This window comes from Notamacropus eugenii, chromosome 4 (assembly GCF_028372415.1).
Source record: "Notamacropus eugenii isolate mMacEug1 chromosome 4, mMacEug1.pri_v2, whole genome shotgun sequence".
Lineage (NCBI taxonomy): Eukaryota > Metazoa > Chordata > Mammalia > Diprotodontia > Macropodidae > Notamacropus > Notamacropus eugenii.
In genome coordinates, this window is record NC_092875.1 from 303,601,931 (window position 1) to 303,620,039 (window position 18,109).

At 40.6% G+C, this 18,109-nt stretch overlaps 1 protein-coding gene across 1 annotated transcript in view; it reads left to right on the forward strand.

Annotated features, from left to right (window-relative positions):
• The first annotated feature begins 2,115 nt into the window (after positions 1-2,115).
• The window catches only part of ZBTB10 (zinc finger and BTB domain containing 10), a 56,015-nt gene continuing 40,021 nt past the window's right edge, over positions 2,116-18,109 (forward strand). The window contains exons 1-2 of the mRNA XM_072604948.1: positions 2,116-3,206; positions 14,424-15,342. Coding sequence (XP_072461049.1) covers positions 2,223-3,206; positions 14,424-15,342 — 1,903 coding nt within the window. The 5' untranslated portion in view covers positions 2,116-2,222. The remainder of the gene's footprint in view (positions 3,207-14,423; positions 15,343-18,109) is intronic.

Sequence of the window (18,109 nt, forward strand, 5' to 3'; positions counted from 1 at the left end):
ATGGGAGGTAGTATTATTTTTATTTTAAAATGAGAATACAAAAAAATTAAATTGCAAAAATGTCCTAGTAATCACAGCAAGAATCTCATAATCAAAAATCATAAAATGCTTAAAACTTTACAAGAGTCACTTAATTTTCACTAACTTTTATCACCCTTGGATATTACAGAAAGGCAATAGCCAGAAAAACCCAGGTTCAAGTCTCAACTCTGAAATCTACCTCTGAAGTGACCCAGGGGAAGTCATTTAACCTCTCAGGGCCCCCAGTCAAGACTAAATTACATACCACTGCATAAGAACTGCAGGATTTGTATTGATAAGGGGTGTTCCCTACACCAGTGTACTGACTTTGAAATGGTTAAAAAAAAACAATACCATAAAACTCCATATTTGAAATAATAATTTTACTTGGAAAAGTTTTGCAAAATGAACGAGTTCACAATTAAAAACAGGTAAGTGCAGGTTAACAAACATTAGGTATCGTTTAAATACACATAAGCACTTTTACTTACTATACCAGCCGTCCTCAAACGAGTAAAAGTCAGAAAACGTTTTCTAGACTACAGTAAAGCGCTTTATTTTCATCTCCAATTTGTCCCTCTCATTACTTCTGATTTACAATAAAAGCGAAACCATTCAAGTGGATATTTTTTTTAAATGAAGACTGTTATCTTAAATGCACAATCTTCAGCTGCACGCACTAATGCCGTAGAAGCTGACTCCTCCCCACTCCGGGGAAAACCCTGCCTAATATTTATAACGTTATGACATACTGTAATACTCACAAGGTGGTTGTAGAAATATAAACACAACTGGAGTTATCTGATTGGCTGCCGGTGATGTAACACCCATGTCAATACTTCCCAGCGAACGCACGTGTTCGACCTTTTATTTAAATTTCCATTTCATCACAGCAATAAGCCACTCGGGGCGGTGCATTTCTGTGAAATGATTACTGCCTCGGGCCCGGGGTGCTGCCTCCCGCACACGCAGACACACACGCAGACACAATGCCTCGGAGGAGGAGGTGTCCATGGTGCAGTCCTCTCGCTCCAGCCTTTGTGAAAGGACCACAACAAGTTCGGTTACTCGGGGCGCTCCCACCCACCACGGACCAAGCGCCAGAGGCCAGATAACCCGGCTCCTGAAGCGTCCTGGGGCGCTGAGCTCGGGGCCGGAGGGGAGCAGAAATGGGCAGGCAGGCAGGCGAGCCCGAGGCCAGGAGGGGCGAGTGGGCAGAAGGAAACGCACCCTAACCTGACCAGCTGTTCCTCGCGCCCGGCCCGGCCTTTCTCCTCATCCCACAGACCAAGCCCCCAATAATCCTCTCACCGTCTGGGGTGACACCTCCCACGCCCCACTCACCTCCTCCACCCCCGCCCCCACCCCACCCCCCCGGGTCCGGCTTCCTTTCCGCTCCCCCCCACAGGCCCAGCCCAGCCCCTTTCCCGTTCCCCTGGCGCCCCCCCACCCCCAAGCCCAGCCCCCCTCCCCAGCCCGGCCCCCACCCTCTCCCCCTCCAGCGGTTACTGCTACCCCGGTGCATTGTGGGCGCACAGTCCGTTGTTCATTTGCCATTCGACCTCCGCCAGGGCCTGGTCGGACGGAAACGCTCCGCCGGGTTCATTGTCGGTTTTTTATATGGTGGAAGCCGGCCGCCCGGCGCGCCGCGGGTCCTCTCGGCTCCGGAGGCTGGCGGCGGAGTCCGGACTCGTGCGCCCCGAGAGAAGGCTTCCTCTTTTCGCTGGCCTTCCGAAGGGGGCAGGGGAGGGTCTCCCTACTCTCCGCCTCTCAACTTTGAAGGCCCCACGCACCCCCGGTTGCCTCCTCGTCCACGGCCGCCGCCGCCGCCGCTGCCTCCGCCACCTCCCCCCGCCCCCTAACCTTTCCCGCGAAGCGCTTTTCGAAATCGCCACGGAGGGGGGCGGAGGAGGAGAACGGCCCAAGGAAGAAGCCCGGCGAGCGCCAGACGCGTGAGAGGGACCGTGAGCGCGAGACCGGAGGGAAGGGAGGGGGGAGAGAAGAGGAGCGCGAGACCCGGGCGTGAGGGGCGGGGGTAGGGGGTGGGTGGGTGGGTGGGAGGGGGGCGGGGGAGGAGGAAGAGGAGGAGGGGGGGAAGCCAAGCGAGGGAGCGCGCGAGACGGGGGCACGGAGCGAGCGCGAGACGGAGCTCGAGACCGGGCGCGAGCCGGGGGCACCGGGCGGCTGCGGCGGCGCGCGCCATGTTCGCTGAGATGAACCGCAGGACGCTGGCGTTCCGAGGAGGCGGGCTGGTCACCGCCAGCAGCGGCGGCGGTAGCGGCGGCTCCACGAACAATAACGGTGGCGGCGGGGAGGCCTCGGCCTGGCCGCCCCAGCAACAGCCGCGGCAGCAACAGCAGCTCAATGGGCGGGGGGCGGACGAGGAAGTGGAACTGGAGGGCCTGGAACCCGAAGACCTGGAGGCCGCCGCCGCGGCTGCCCCTGCCCCTGCTCCTGCCGCCGCCGCCGCCGCCGAGGAAGGGAAGGACCTGCTTCTCGCGCAGGACGGGGGCGGCCCCGCCTCGCTGGGCGGCGGCGGCGGCGCCGGGGGCCCCATGTTCGCCGAGAGGAACCGCCGGACTCTGGCCTTCCGTGGAGGCGGTGGCGGGGGTCTCAGTAACAATGGCAGCGGCGGCAGCGCGGAGGCCTCGGCGTGGCCCCCGAGGCACTTCAATGGGCGGGGGACGGCGGACGACGACCTGGAGCTGGATGTGCTGGAGGGGAAAGAGTTGGTGCAGGACGGGGCGTCCCTGAGCGACAGCAGCGAGGACGAGGAGGAGGGGGCGAGCCTGGGCGACGGCAGCGGGGCGGAAGGCGGCAGCTGCAGCAGCAGCAGGCGGTCGGGAGGCGATGGGGGGGACGAGGCGGAGGGCAGCAGCGTGGGAGCCGGAGAGGGAGAGAGCGTCCAGCACTTCCCGCTGGCCCGGCCCAAGTCCCTCCTGCAGAAGCTGCACTGTTCCTTCCAAACCTCCTGGCTGAAGGAGTTTTCTTGGCTGCAGTATTGCCAGGACACTGGCCTCATGTCCTGCTCCTGGTGCCAAAAGACTCCCGAGGATGGGGGCAGTGGGGACTTGCCCCTAGTGGGTCACGATGAGCTTTCGAGGGGGACTCGTAACTACAAGAGAGCCCTCCTTCTCCGGCATCATCTCTCCGCCGAGCACAGACTCCACGAATCCAACACGCAGGTACGGTACGGCGCGGACCCCCTTTCTTGTCCGGACCCTTTCCTGCGGGGAAGGCTTACCTCCCCAGGAACTCGTATTTCTGGGTGCAGGGGTCTGATTGTGGGCTTGGCGTGGGAGCCATTGGGGAGTCGGGGTTCGGGGAGCGGTGTTGGGGACTGGGTTTTGGAATGTTTGATAGGTGACTGACACTTCTAATTGTTATGCAGAATTAGCGTTAAAGACCAGTTTTACCTTCTGTGACTAATAAGCAGATTGCTTTACTATATCTTACCTGATTGGATCGAGATTAGAAGAAAAGGTTGCAGTTTCTATTCATCTAAGTTTATCAGCACTGACGACCCATTTAAAATATACCTGTTACTTTATGGATCCTGACTAATGTTAATATTACGTCTGGCAAGTGCTGAGCCAAGTCTGAAGGCTAGTAACCTTTAAGAATGAAACATTTAAGAATAACATCCTTTACTTCAACTTTTGGGACATCCCCTTAAATCATTTTTAAAAAAAATTAAATCAGGATAATGTGAAATTTTGAACAGATTGTAGAATAGGAGTTCTTCGGCAACAGGCACTTCGTTTCAGACTTGTGAATGAAATTTTTTTAATCATCTTCTTTGCCTAAAGAAATCTTGTTTACAAGCTTATCACTGGACGATATTCTTTTTCTTGAAGTTGTTGTAAAATAGCTTTTAAATAATGCTTATTAGATACTCTTGTTTTCCTCCGTGTTAGAGGTAGGATGATATGAGCAGATAGAGCTACTTACATCAAACCATGGACTTCTGCGTTTTTGTTTCCAAAGTAATTGACTGTTTGCCAAGGTGACAGAAGTCATGAATAGACCAGTTTGTGGTGACTGGTTATGGAGCTGCATGATATTATTCTTAGAGCCAAACATAATGAAATAATAGAAATTTGGAGCTCCGGCATGTTATCTTGATCTTATCCAGCTTCATTGAAGCTAAACTGGTTTGGGGATTTGGTGTAACAGTTGTTTCAGGTAGTAGGTAGAATTCATCTATAGAGGTAGCTGTCACAACATCACTGAATCATGCAGATGCAGACTCTCAGGTGTCTGCTGTGAATTGAAGTGATTAAAATGATGATCCATATTCAGAGATTTTGTAGTTGGTCAGGCTCTTATTTGATATCAGCATCAGAATCGGAAGTTAAAATTTTAACTTCGTGTGTAGTCTAAGTAAGCAACCGAATAAGTTAGCCTAGCCTAAGAAATAGCATTAGCAAGCCTCTTACAGACAATGGCACATGGTGATGACATAAATGTTAGTTGACCACGAAGTACCTCTGGTGGAGCTCTGTATTCTAATTGTTGGAATTCATTTTTTTATTATGGTACCTTACTGTTTTTCAATCTCTTCATTTCACTCGTGAGGTTAAGCCCCAATGATTTGCCCCAAATCACACAAATTTAGCAGTGGGGGAACTGACACCAGATTCTAAGTCTCTTAATTCTTCTTAACTTGAAAATTACAGGCTTTATACAAATGCCATTTTAACTAAAATGTTATTAACAAAGTTTTTCCTTATACCTTATATGATACAGAACTGAATTTGAAGTCAGGACCAGGGTTCAAATTTTTGTCTCTGGTACTACCTTTTGTAACCTTGGGCAAATCACTAAGTCTTTCTGGGTTACAGTCTTCATTTGTAAAATGATGGGGTTGGGCTAAATCAGGAGTTCTTGACCTAAAGTCTGGTAACTTGTAATTTGAAAACTATTTCGGTCTAATCTGTTTGCTTTGGAATGCTATATATTTTATTTTATGCACTTGAAACATTTTGATAAAGGGTCTGTGACAAAAAAAAAAAATGTTAAGAACCCTTGGACTAACCCCTGAACTAGATGGTCCTTTTCAGCCTTTAAGTTCTGTGAGCTCACTCTTCATTTTGGCATATACTTCATATACCACAACATTTGTGTGATGGAGGGTGTGGACCTCTGGTATTGTTCTTGGGTACAGTGCATCCTTATACTTTGTCTTCTGCAGTATGTATCTTATTGGGGATACAGTCTTATCAGTCTTGCATTAGTGCTTGCTTGTCTCTTTACTCTTTATTCCTAATCTGTACTGACTGTAACCCACTTTATTCCTGTGCCAGAATCAAAGAATATTGCACTTTTACGGGACAAATTTCACTTATGTCCAGAGATTGCTTTGACTCAAAATTCTTTAAAATATTTTACTGTTACAAATTGCAAGCTACTGACTGGTTTCACACCATTATTTTAGGTTAAATGCAAAATTGGACTGCTAATTATTTGTTTATAAAGCAACCCTGTAGTCATATGTGGGAACTGGTTGTTGTGGGAGGTCTGTTCATGTTACTCCAGATATTTCCAGGTGTATAAATTGACTTCGTTACTTGTCCTAAACTTCTGCGGAGTGTTTCAATCCTTAGCCATCGTTTGCAGTATTGTGCTTGCCCATAGGTGGCTGTTTTAATACTAGTTGAAGTTAATTCTTACCAGTATGTATTTGAAGGATTTGATGAGATGACGATTGAGTTTGAAAATAGGGAAAGTTTGTACTCAGATAACTTTGGTAAGTTGTTAGGTTTTGAAAATTTTTGAAAATGGAAATTAAAGCAGTCCCCATTTTATGTTTATTATAAAAGTGACAGCGCTCCCAAATCTGTAGTTAATATTTTTAAGAGAGCTAATTGATCAGACCAGTGACTCTTCTCCAGTTGCCCTGACTCCACTGACTTTTCACTTGACCATTATGTTTGAGTTTTTTTGCTGATAATTATATCAGAATCAGAGCTGAATGGCAGTTGAAGCAAAGAAAGTATAGCAAATCTGTCATTTTCCCCTTTATTTGGCATAAATAGTTCCCAGCAGTTGAACTCCTTCATATCTACAAATTAGAAGCAAGAGGGAGAAATAGTTAAAGATGAAGCTTACTCAGCATTCTTTTTATATATTACTTTCAGACTAAAGTAATGTTTTAGTATAACACTCTTTCCTAGCATTAATGCTGCCCAAGTCTCTGTTGCATTTAAGTTCTTATCAGAAAGGCACTGGAGGATACAGGTGGTAGGGACATAATTACTATTAATGCTTTAACTCTTGGCTTCTTCTAAATTACATTAAAATTTAATTTTTGAATCCTTGAAATATTAAAAAATAGCTTTTGTATGTGTAAGTGGTACGCACTATGGTTTTCCATGTGTTAGATGATACGCTATATAATATATTGTGATATATTGTACAACACAGTGTATTCCCTCTAGTTTGAGGGAATTGGGTGTTAAGATAAATCCATTAGTTATTGGTTACTTGTTTAGCAGTTGAAACTAAAGGGTATCTTCAGTTATGGTTCTTAAGAGGGTATTTTACTATACATTTCAAATATGTTTATGCTTTTTAGCAGTCTGGGTTGTGGTGAGAATAAAGTTTTTAGCCTTTTGTAATATTCTATAAAAAATAAATTTTTAAAATATACCAAGGATTCACAGTTGATTAGCTTGGGATATATAGCCTGAAGTTATTCTTTTTTTTTTTTGGTTGAAGAAATAGAAGTAAGCCTTTTATTTTTAAGCTGAATGTGATTGAGTCTCCCATGTAATCATTTTTAAATGCTTCCTTTTGTAATGTAAAGTTTTCCTTGAATCTTATTTTCTTTTTAGTTAATAAAATGAAAACAATCTGAATTATCTCTAAAAGTACATTTATTCTTTCATTTGAAATTCCCTTGACTTGCTCTAAAAGAGCTAACTCATGAGGATATGTTTTCTGTGTTTATCTTCCCATTTATTGGTTTCTGCATGTAATATTTTTTTATTATTTAACTTTTAACATTTATTTTCACAAAATTTTGGATTACAAATTTTCTCCCCTTTTATCCCCTCCCCCCCAAACCCAAGCATTCTAATTGCCCCTGTGACCAATCTGCTCTCTCTTCTATCCTCCCTCTCTGCCCTTGTCTCCGTCTTCTCTTTTGTCCTGTAGGGCCAGATAGCTTTCTTTACCCCTTAACCTGTATTTCTTATTTCCTAGTGGTAACAACATTACAGTTGATCCTAACACTTTGAGTTCCAACTTCTTTAGCTCCCTCCCTCTCCACCCCTTCCCTTTGGAAGACAAGCAATTCAATATAGGCCAAATCTGTGTAGTTTTGCAAATGATTTCCATACTAGTTGTGTTGTATAGGACTAACTATATTTCCCTCCATCCTATCCTGTCCCCCATTACTTCTATTCTCTTATGATCCTTTCCCTCCCCATGAGTGTCGACCTCGGATTGCATTCTCCTCCCCCCCACCCTGCTTGTGCCCTTGTCCCCCACTCTCCTGTGTTGTGAGATAGGTTTTCCTATCAAAATGAGTGTACATTTTATTCTTTCCTTTAGTGGAATGTGATGAGAGTAGACCTCATGTTTTTCTCTCACCTCCCCTCTTTATCCCTCCACTAATAAGTCTTTTGCTTGCCTCCTCTATGAGAGATAATTTGCCCCATTCAATTTCTCCCTTTCTCCTCCCAATATTTCTCTCTCACTGCTTGATTTCATTTTTTTTTAAGATATGATCCCATCCTCTTCAATTGACTCTGTGCACTCTGTCTCTATGTATGTGTGCGTGTGTGCATGTGTGTGTGTGTACTCCCACCCAGTACCCAGATACTGAAATGTTTCAAGAGTTACAAATATTCTTTCCATGTAGGAATGTAAACAGTTCAACTTTAGTAAGTCCCTTATGACTTCTCTTTGCTGTTCACCTTTTCATGGTTCTCTTCATTCTTGTGTTAGAAAGTCAAATTTTCTTTTCAGCTCTGGTCTTTTCATCAAGAAAACCTGAAAATCCTCCATTTCATTGAAAGACCATTTTTTCCCCTGAAGTATTATACTCAGTTTTGCTGGGTAGGTGATTCTTGGTTTTAGTCCTAGTTCCTTTGACTTCTGGAATATCCTGTTCCATGCCCTTCGATCCCTTAATGTAGAGGGTGCTAGATCTTGTGTTATCCTGATTGTATTTCCACAATACTTGAATTGTTTCTTTCTAGCTGCTTGCAATATTTTCTCTTTGACCTGGGAATTCTGGAATTTGGCCACAATGTTCCTAGGAGTTTCTCTTTTTGGATCTCTTTCAGGCAGTGTTCTGTGGATTCCTTGAATATTTATTTTGCCCTCTGGTTCTAGAATCTCAGGGCAGTTTTCCTTGATAATTTCATGGAAGATGATGTCTAGGCTCTTCTTTTGATCATGGTTTTCAGGTAGTCCCAGAATTTTTACATTGTCTCTCCTGAATCTATTTTCCAGGTCAGTTGTTTTTCCAATAAGATATTTCACATTATCTTCCATTTTTCCAATCTTCTCACTATGTTCTGTGATATCTGTCTTTCTCACAAAGTCCTTAGCGTCCATCTGTGCCATTCTATTTTTGAAAGAACTATTTTCTTCAGTGAGCTTTTGACTCTCCTTTTCCATTTGGCTAATTCTGCTTTTGAAAGCATTCTTCTCCTCATTGGCTTTTTGAACCTCTTTTGCCAATGGAGTTAGGCTAGTTTTCAAGGTGTTAATTTCTTCAACATTTTTTTGGGTCTCCTTTAGCAGGGAGCTGATCTGCTTTTCATGCTTCTCTTTCATCCCTCTCATTTCTCTTCCCAGCTTTTCCTCCACCTCTCTAACTTGATTTTCAAAATTCTTTTTGAGCTCTTCCATGGCCTGAGCCCATTGGGTGGGCTGGGACACAGAATCCTTGATTTCTGTGTCTTTGTCTGATGGTAAGCATTGTTCTTCCTCATCAGAAAGGAAGGGAGGAAATGTCTGTTCTCCAAGAAAGTAACCATCAATAGTTTTATTTCTTTTCCCTTTTCTGGGCATTCTCCCCAGCCAGTGGCTTGACCTCTGAATATTCTCCTCACACCCACCTCGCCTCCTGGTCCTCCCAGCCAGTGTTTGGGGACTGGGATTCAAATGCTGCTTCCAGTCTTAGGGCTTTTGGCGTGGGGGCAGGGCTGCTATTCAGTGTGAGATTGAGTTCAGATGGTCAGGGCAGGGCCACCTCTCAGGCTCTGTTCCCTCAGGGGGTTTATGCACAGACCTTCCACAATGGATCCAGGCTCCTGCCCGCTTGGGGAGCCCCTGTCTGCAGCCGCCTCTCAGCTTCTGTCTCCCGGGGGGCCCGAGCCATGGGGGCACCCCACTCCCCTCTCGACCCGCCAAAGAGACTCTCTCACCGACCCCTGTCACCTGTGGGTGGAGGGGCTTGTGCGGCTGCTGGAGATCCCGTCCTTGAAGCCTGCTCCGATCTTTCCTCTCGGTGCTGCAGCCGCTGCAGGGCTGCCCTCTGCTCCCAGTCCCGGCGCCCAGTCCACAGCGCAAAGGACCTTTTGCGAGAGGTTTGCAGGTCTCTCCGGAACAGAAATCTCCCTCGCTCCAATATTCCGTGGCCTCTGGGTGCAGAATTCACTGTGAGTTGGTCCCCTCTAGCCGTTCTGTGGGTTGTGGGCTCGGAGCTATGTGTATGTGCGTCTTTCTACTCCGCCATCTTGGCTCCGCCCCTGCATGCCTGAAGTTATTCTTTCGCAAGTATAAATAATACCGATTAGTTGGGTTTGCCAAAGTGAATTCCTCAGCATTTGTGAGAAATCAGAATGTGCTGCTAGGCTAACTTAAATTCATTTTTTGTGAACTTAAAGCAGTCTTGATATTTTTGGTATACACTTAGTCTCTTAACTATACATAATAATAACTGTACAATTTTTGCCTTGGAAATGTGTTTTCCAAACTTAACAGCAAAAAAAATATACTGTAGAATACAACACTGTAAAATAAAATACTATAGAACCCTGCTAATGATTTAAACCTTTTTCATAAAAAATTTCATAAAATCCATCCTTGATTATTTAGTGTCACTTATCCATATTGTTAGGATTTGGATCTACTTTATATCCCTTACTACTAGTTAGGTATTTCCCTGGCCATTATAGCCTTTAAACAGACTGTTGGGAAGAGGAAGGAAAAGAAAACAAAAACTCAAAAATCAGATTTGCTGTTTGGGTTCACCTTGGTTTCTGTGAGGAAGCTAAAGCTAATCTAAAAAATTTCCTTTTTAGCCAAGAATTTGATCTTTGTGCTCTGTTGCTTATGTTACAGTAAGCTGTTAGGATAATGTGATCTTGGCGAATATGGTCTTATTTGGGTGATGGGGAAGTTTAGTTTTGCTGTTCATTTAGGGGATCAAAAGGCACTTTTTTTTTTTTTTTTGCAGAAAAATTGTAACATATAGCTGGTTAAGCCTCATGGCACTTGTTTTCAAGGCAAGTGTCTCAACAAGGCATAAGTACAGCATTCATGCAGGGTTTGATTTGGAAGTATGTTGTGTATGTATGTGTGTGTGTGTATACATATTTATATATATGTATGTATATATGCGTGTGTATCTATAACTGTGTATCTGTGTCTATCTATCCATCTATCTATCTATTACTATATAGATGAAGAAGCAAACAATTCAGGCAAATGGATATTAAACTGTGTACCATCTTTTTCTTCCAGTCCAAATTCTGCTACCTAATTTATATTCACTTGTATGGAAGTGGAAGAAATGGTGAAGAAAGGTGCTGGGTTTTGTATATATGTGTATTTTCTCTCCTTCAAATTGCTGTTACAGATTGTTTTGTTATATAACAATTCTTAGGGAATTATTGCTTTTCCCTTTCATATGTATTCAGGTTTTAGATTTATTAAGGTGCTTTTAAGTGGGTTACTTGTAGAGCTCCCTATTACCATTCATTAACTTGGCTGTTAGCTAAAAAGCATGATTCCTTCCCCCTGTTACTCCTGGTCACAAAAGTAACAAGTTATTTGATCAAATGATAAAGTTTAAATGAGATTTCAAAGGCAAATAATAAAGCAAAATGTATAGTTGATTATATAGCCAATGATTTTCTGTAACACTTCTAAGTTCCAAAGTACTTTAATTATTTCATTTGATTTTTATACCAACCTTATGAGTAGGTAATTGATAGTACCTTCCATTTGTGTACTGTTTTAAAAGTTTTCTTTTTCTACATTCCTGTGATTTAGATTGTGCAAGTATTGTCCTCATTTTACTGATGAAGACACCAAAACTAAGAAAGGCAAGCTGATTTGCCCAATAAATTCAAACAACTACAAAACACAAGTCTGAATCTGATTTCACATCCAGCACTGTTTCCTAAGTAGTGACTCAATAGACAAGGAAATGAATCCAGAACAGAAGAGACCTTTTTTAGATTCCATCCAACATCCTTACTTTATAGATGAAAAAAATTTGAGAGACAGCTTAAGTGACAAGTCCAAGATCAGGGAGTCAGGTGATTCCTAGACTTAATCTTTTTTTTTCTTTCCACGATATAGCAACTCAGGTTTCTTTTGATTACCTCCAGATTACATAGATATTAATTGGAGAAGCCTGGGCTACGAACTACATCAAAAAGAATAAGTAAATATTAGGTTAATTATGAAGGGTGTAATAATGGATCACAAAATTTCAGAGCCTAGCCATTTTCTATCAGTGGATCTTTAAATTAGTTGATCTATTCATGGAACTCTGTGCTTTTAAAAAACACAATAGTGATTGAGACTATCATGCTTGGTTTCAAAGGAGAGAAATAGAACCAGTTGGGTGAAAAAGTTGCAAGGAGATAGATTTCAGTTCCATGTAGGGAAGAACTTTATAACAGTTGGAGCCTTGTAAGTATTTATTGGAAAGAGCATTAGATTTGAAGCTTGTCAAAGGTCATTGCAATATGTTTCTGTATGACTTCAGGCGAATAATTTAACCTAATCTCTCAATCTCAGTAATCTTTATTCTTATCCTTAGCACTGTTCTGGCTGAAGCTAGATGACCACATGTAAGAAATACTATAGATGATGAAGTAGGGGTTGGTTCTCTCTTCTAGTTCTTACCTTTTATGACTATACTTGTCTCAGAAAGTTAAAAACTAATAATCCACCCATCTGTATAAAGTCCTGGACTTACCTGAGTCTTCAGATTGTTCTTGTTCAGTTCTTGTTCATCTAATTTTAGTATTCGGGTAAATTTTTTTTTAACTTTTGGAACTTGAAACAGACTAGTCATGGGCATATTAGTTAGTGCTTTAAATTTTTTTCCACCATCCCATCCCTGCATACCGATTTTAGACCAAAGAAAAATCCTCCTACTCAGAATTTACCCACTAACATGAATTTTTATGAAAAACAAATATACAGCTCGGTTGACCTTTTAAAATTTATTGGTCTATTTTCTAATTTCTTCTAGGTGCCATCAAGAATTTGATAAGTTGTGTTTTTTATTTCATATTGTCACTTTTTTATAGTGCTGTATAATTGCTGATTCTTGTATTTTAATAAAATCCTCAAATTTCTCTTTGGGGACACGTGATTTAAAGGAAAAGCACTTCCAGTTTTTGTCCTCAAGAGTACACATCTTGACTTGACAAGCTTCAATTGAAGGGCATGTTTAACAGCTGCTAATAACAAACATATGGCACAGTGCTACTATTCAAATGTGAGTAGGAGGTATTGAACACAAAAGCAATGAAAACTTCTTTAAAACTGTTTGATAACCAACTAATCCAAACAATGAGAAAATTATTTTAATTTTACTTCAGGAATATTCTAGTTTGTTTGTGTATTTGTGCCAAAATAAATGGCACAAATTTTTAGATGTGAACGACAGCAGTTAATTCTTAACTTCATAGTATCTATAGCATAGAATAATGTTAGAATTCATGTTCTCCTTCCCCCAGCTTTCTTCGCGGTGGTGTAGGGGGGCAGATCTTGGTGTATAAAAGCAATTTATTTTGGCAAGTGAGAGCTCCCTCCACCTCTGCATATTAACTGTTCATCCCTAACTTGGAGTCTTGGACATGTGCTAGAGGTGCTGAGATGTCCAGTGACTGACCGTAATCATTCAACTAGTAACAAGGGCTATACTTGGACCTGGTTCTTTGATTCCAAGGCCAGCCTTTATGGATTGGCAACACTGCTTTCCTCCCCCTCATAGGAAACTTCTTAAAATATTACTAGAAAAGAAAATACTTTCCTAGTTTAAAATGATCAGAATTTTTTTATTTATCTTTCTAGTTAACAAAATATTTGTTTCTTCTTGAAAAAGATAATTCCTATGAGTAAAGTGGTTCTTTTTTTCACCTCAGTTTTACCGAATGCAGTGCATAAACTTTAACTGGAGCTAAGAACTATTGATTTCAGATTTTTAAAAGTATACCTACCATCTATTTATATACAGTCCTTGAAGGAGCTGTAAAAGTTCTTCACATTATCTCACTATTGTCTCATCTTTGAAGCAAGTACTACAGATATTAGTCCCATTTCTTAGATGAGGCAGTTGAAACTCAGCTGTGATTTGACTATGGGTACACATGAGATTTTGAACCCACTCCTCTCCTGATTACAGTGCTCTTTCTTTCTACTTTGACAGCATGCCTCTTAAGCAGAGAATAACAAGGTAAAGAGAATTTGTAAGATTTACATAGGCAGGAAAAGATTTTTCATCCTTTTATATCTGATAATTAGGAAAACTGAATTTTCAAAATAGCATACACTTTATTTGTGCTGGCTCTTAATTCAGAAATAAGTTAAAATCCTATTCCCAGATTAAAGAAATCTTTGCAGATAGGAAAAAAAATCTGTAATAAACATTCTGAATATAAGAAATTCAATTTGTCAAGTTGGTGTAGAAAAAATTCTAGGTTTGAAGTTGGAAGTCCTGGATTGGATTTTTAGTTCTTATACTTAGCCGAGTTTCCACACCTGTAAAGCATGAATAATGCTGTGTAAGCTACTGTATGAGTTGTCTTGAGGAAAGCAAGTTGGTGGTGGGGAAGGGAATGTTGAAATGGGGAAAAAATACCTTTGAACTGGCTCATAATCTTTATGAATGGTGAAAGAATTTATAATCATGAATTTTAGTTCCTTAAAATGCCCTACTGTAGATGCCCAAGCAGATCTTTCTAGTATTTTCCTGAAGTTGGTTCCATATTCAGAGCTATTAAGTATACTGGAACTTTGTTTTGTTTTCTTAGAAAATATCTTTCACCATTTCTTTGTCCCATCTTTGTGTTACTGTTAACAAGTGGGTCAATTTAACTAGTATTTTCTTAAATGATAGAATAGCAGCACTGCAAATTATTCATTAGAACTTTAAAAAGGAAATTGATTTCAAATTCATATTGTTTTTCTAATTACAGGAATCAGAAGGAGTACCATCGGAATCAACTAATGAAGAAGGATACTGTGATTATAACAGTCGGCCAAATGAGAACTCTTACTGTTATCAACTTCTTCAAGAACTAAATGAGCAGAGGAAGAAAGGCATTCTTTGTGATGTCGACATTGTGGTGAGCGGACGAGTTTTCAGAGCTCACAAGAACATCCTGGTTGCAGGCAGCCGTTATTTCAAGACTCTATATTGCTTTACAAACAAAGAAAACCTTCCAAACAAAGAAAATCGTAACCAAACCACTGTTACCCATTTAGATGTTGCTGCAGTTCAAGGTTTTTCAGTCATCTTGGACTTCTTGTATTCTGGTAATCTGGTGCTTACTAGCCAAAATGCCATTGAAGTAATGTCAGTGGCCAGCTACCTTCAGATGACTGAGGTTGTTCAATCTTGCCGCAATTTTATTAAAGATGCCTTAAATATAAGCATAAAGTCAGAAGCTCCAGAGTCTGTAGTTGTGGACTATAACCGGAGATCCATTAGTAGAGATGGTCTGCCTTCATCAAGGGATCAGAAGGTTGCCAGATTTTGGGCAACTCGAAATCTTACAAATTTGGCAAGTAGTATAAAAAGTGAAAATGATGGTTGCAGTATTGATGAGGGCCAAATAGAAAACTACCAAATGAATGACTGTGGTTGGGTCCAGGATAGTTCACCTGAAACTGCTGAGAGTGAATCCCAAGGTCAGTCAAAAGTGTTTGTTTGGAATGATATGGGATCACAGGGAATACCAGAAACTGGCAAAGCAAGGAGAAAAAACCAAACTACAAAAAGATTTATTTATAATATACCACCTAATAATGAAGAGAACTTAGAAGATTGCTCAGTGATGCAGACATCTGCTTCTTACCAAGAAGAGGATTTGCAATTTATTAAGGAAGAGCCAGGTAACTTTTATGATTCTTTAGATTTTTGGATTTTGAAAGAAGTATTTTAATTCTATTTGTTCTTTGTTGAAAATATACTCTTTATATTTTATATTTTAATGAAGCTATGAATTATGTACTAATATTGTTTTAAATGCATCTCTATATGAACTGACTTAATCGGTCAATTTATGTTATTTTTTTAAAAGCATGCTAAAAATACTTCCCTCGCTTTCCTTGCTGTTTGCTGTGTGCTTACCTTTAGATTCAATGGAGTATGGAAGTAGGAGAGTGGTTTATATTGAGTTTTGGATTTTCCTTAGTTAAATCTTCCAACTTAATAGATCCAGAGCTATCAAGCGTTGTTAAATATCTGTTCAGTAATTATTATAAATAATTCAACTTTTTCCATTGGTTTTACTTCATATGTTTGAAGAGATATAACCACTTTAGAAATTTGGTAACTGTGGTATATGTGATAGGGAAGATTATAAACCAAATTGACTTTGTTTAAACTCAATACTTTTGCCTCAATAAACTTAGAAGAGCTAGATGTCTATTATGATATTTGTACTTTCCCCTCCTTTTTTTTTTTCAGGTATATCTTAGTCCTGAGACTTTTTAGGAGTTGACAATAGAAGTTTTTCTTTCTCTTAGGATAGAAATGGGGGAATGTAGAGTGGGACTTTTTTCCTTTTGTGAGTGGAGTAAGGAGTGACATATGAGGTGAGGCAAGAGCAAAGCCTCTTTATAGAAAGATTTTAGGTTCATGTTTCCTTTGCAACACTGTCTGCTCCTAATTCCGGTTTATTTGAAGAAGCAGCCCAGTGGCTTTGAGGTTTCCTATGTATGCCTCAGACTTGTCCACCACTGTCAGATATGATTTAATGCTTATGTTGCCTCAAAGAATTGTGACTTGCTCGAAGTGTGATGTGCTTGAAAAATCTGGTTGCCACTGGCAACCAGATTAACAGCTGCAGTGACCGTGCTAGTGCTGTCTTCTTTCTGTTAGTGAAGAAGCCCTATCTTTAGTTCCCCAAGGGGCAAACCACCGTTTTTTGTAAAATGGTTCATTTCATGTTATTAGTTTTGTTTTTCTTCATTACGGTAGAAACATTTTCATTGACCGTATGTAACATGCTTTCTGCTCTACAACTTTGTTTCTGTTTTATTTAAGGGTTTAAACTAATTTTAAAAAGCCTGTTAAGATGCTGTTTTGAGCAGTAAAAGCCTATGTAATTTTTTGTTTCTTTTTAAAAAAGAAAGTGAAATTCTTTTCACCGGCCTAATTGTTATAGAGGATCTCAAAGGAAGTCTTGAAAATTAGTACTGTACTATAGGCAAGTGGCACATGCTATGCAGTAGTATTTGTAGAAAGGTGAGTTGCTGGCATTGGTGATGGCAATAGGCATATCGCCTTCTCTGTGCCTGGCAATGTGCTGAGCACTTTACAAAAGCTGGACTTGAAATCAGGGAGAGCTGGATTCTGGTACTTAGAAATTATGTGAACAGAGGCAATCCACTTAACCTCTCTAAACTTGTGAAGTGGCAATAGCAGCACTATCAGTTACTTCACTAACTGATCTCTGAACTTTATGAGGATCAAATAAAAAATAAGTGTTAAATAGATGTCAGCTATTGTTAGAATTTTTGTTATTACTGGCTTATTGTTAAATGACTTAATTTTTCTTGTTTATTTTGTGTAGTGTGTTCTTAGGAAGTAGTTGTAGGATTAAGATTTTGTCTTTGTGTTTCCTTCCTACCCTAAAGCACAGTGAATCTCCCTTAGTAGGTGCTTAATAAATGCTTGTTGAATTAATGAATTAAATCCTTAATAATGATTTATCTCTTCTTGTCTTAAAGGAATAGAAATTACTCAATTCATTTGGTTACAGAAGAGTTTTAACTTGAATTACAGGTTGATGACTTTGAATAGTATGACATTGTAAACTAAACAGTGTCTCCAAATACTAGGCACTTAAAATTTTCTGTGGCAAGGAAGTAACTTAGATACAGAAACGAGAGTGATGCTGCAGAATTACTTCTTCAGTATCCTATTAGATGATTCTCTAACTCTGAGTATTTATAGTGATAACTACTTAACAATGCAGCCATTTTCAAGTTAATATTTAGAAAATTCTCCATTAGGCCCAAATCTGTTGACCTGTAATTTGTTCCATTGTGGAACGTTGGTTCCACTTAAGAGCGTAATCATGGGATTTAATTGGATTTTACATATCATGTTATCTCCTCCCCTTCTTTCCATACATACATTTTATAGATGAGGATTATAGAATCATAAACTGAGCTCACTGAGTTAGAGAAATACTTAGGACAGAAGTTTGGGATTGGAATCCTGATCTATCTCCTTTCCTGTTCTTCCAGTGCTTTTTGAAGCAACAAGCAAAAAAATATGTTATTCCACATGGTTTCTTTTGATTCATTTAAAAAGACAACTAAGCTATCTTTTAATTTCTCATTTCTGGGCTTAATGGCATCAGTTCTTATATATGATTCTTAAATAGGTAAAATGAGTTTTTCTCCCTGCTACAGGGAGCTACATTTATTTCTAGTATTCTATATTATCCCATAACTAACCCAAAAATGAGGTTTTCAAACTGATAGCTGTCCTATGAACTTACAGGTTCATAGTAGCATAGATTTTTGAGCTGAAAGAGATCTCAAGAGTTCCATCTACCTGGAAAGAGTGAATCTGGAGGAAAAGAGCCTGGGCTAAATTCCAGACTTGACCTCTTACTTTCCTGTGTGACTGGACAAATCATTTTTT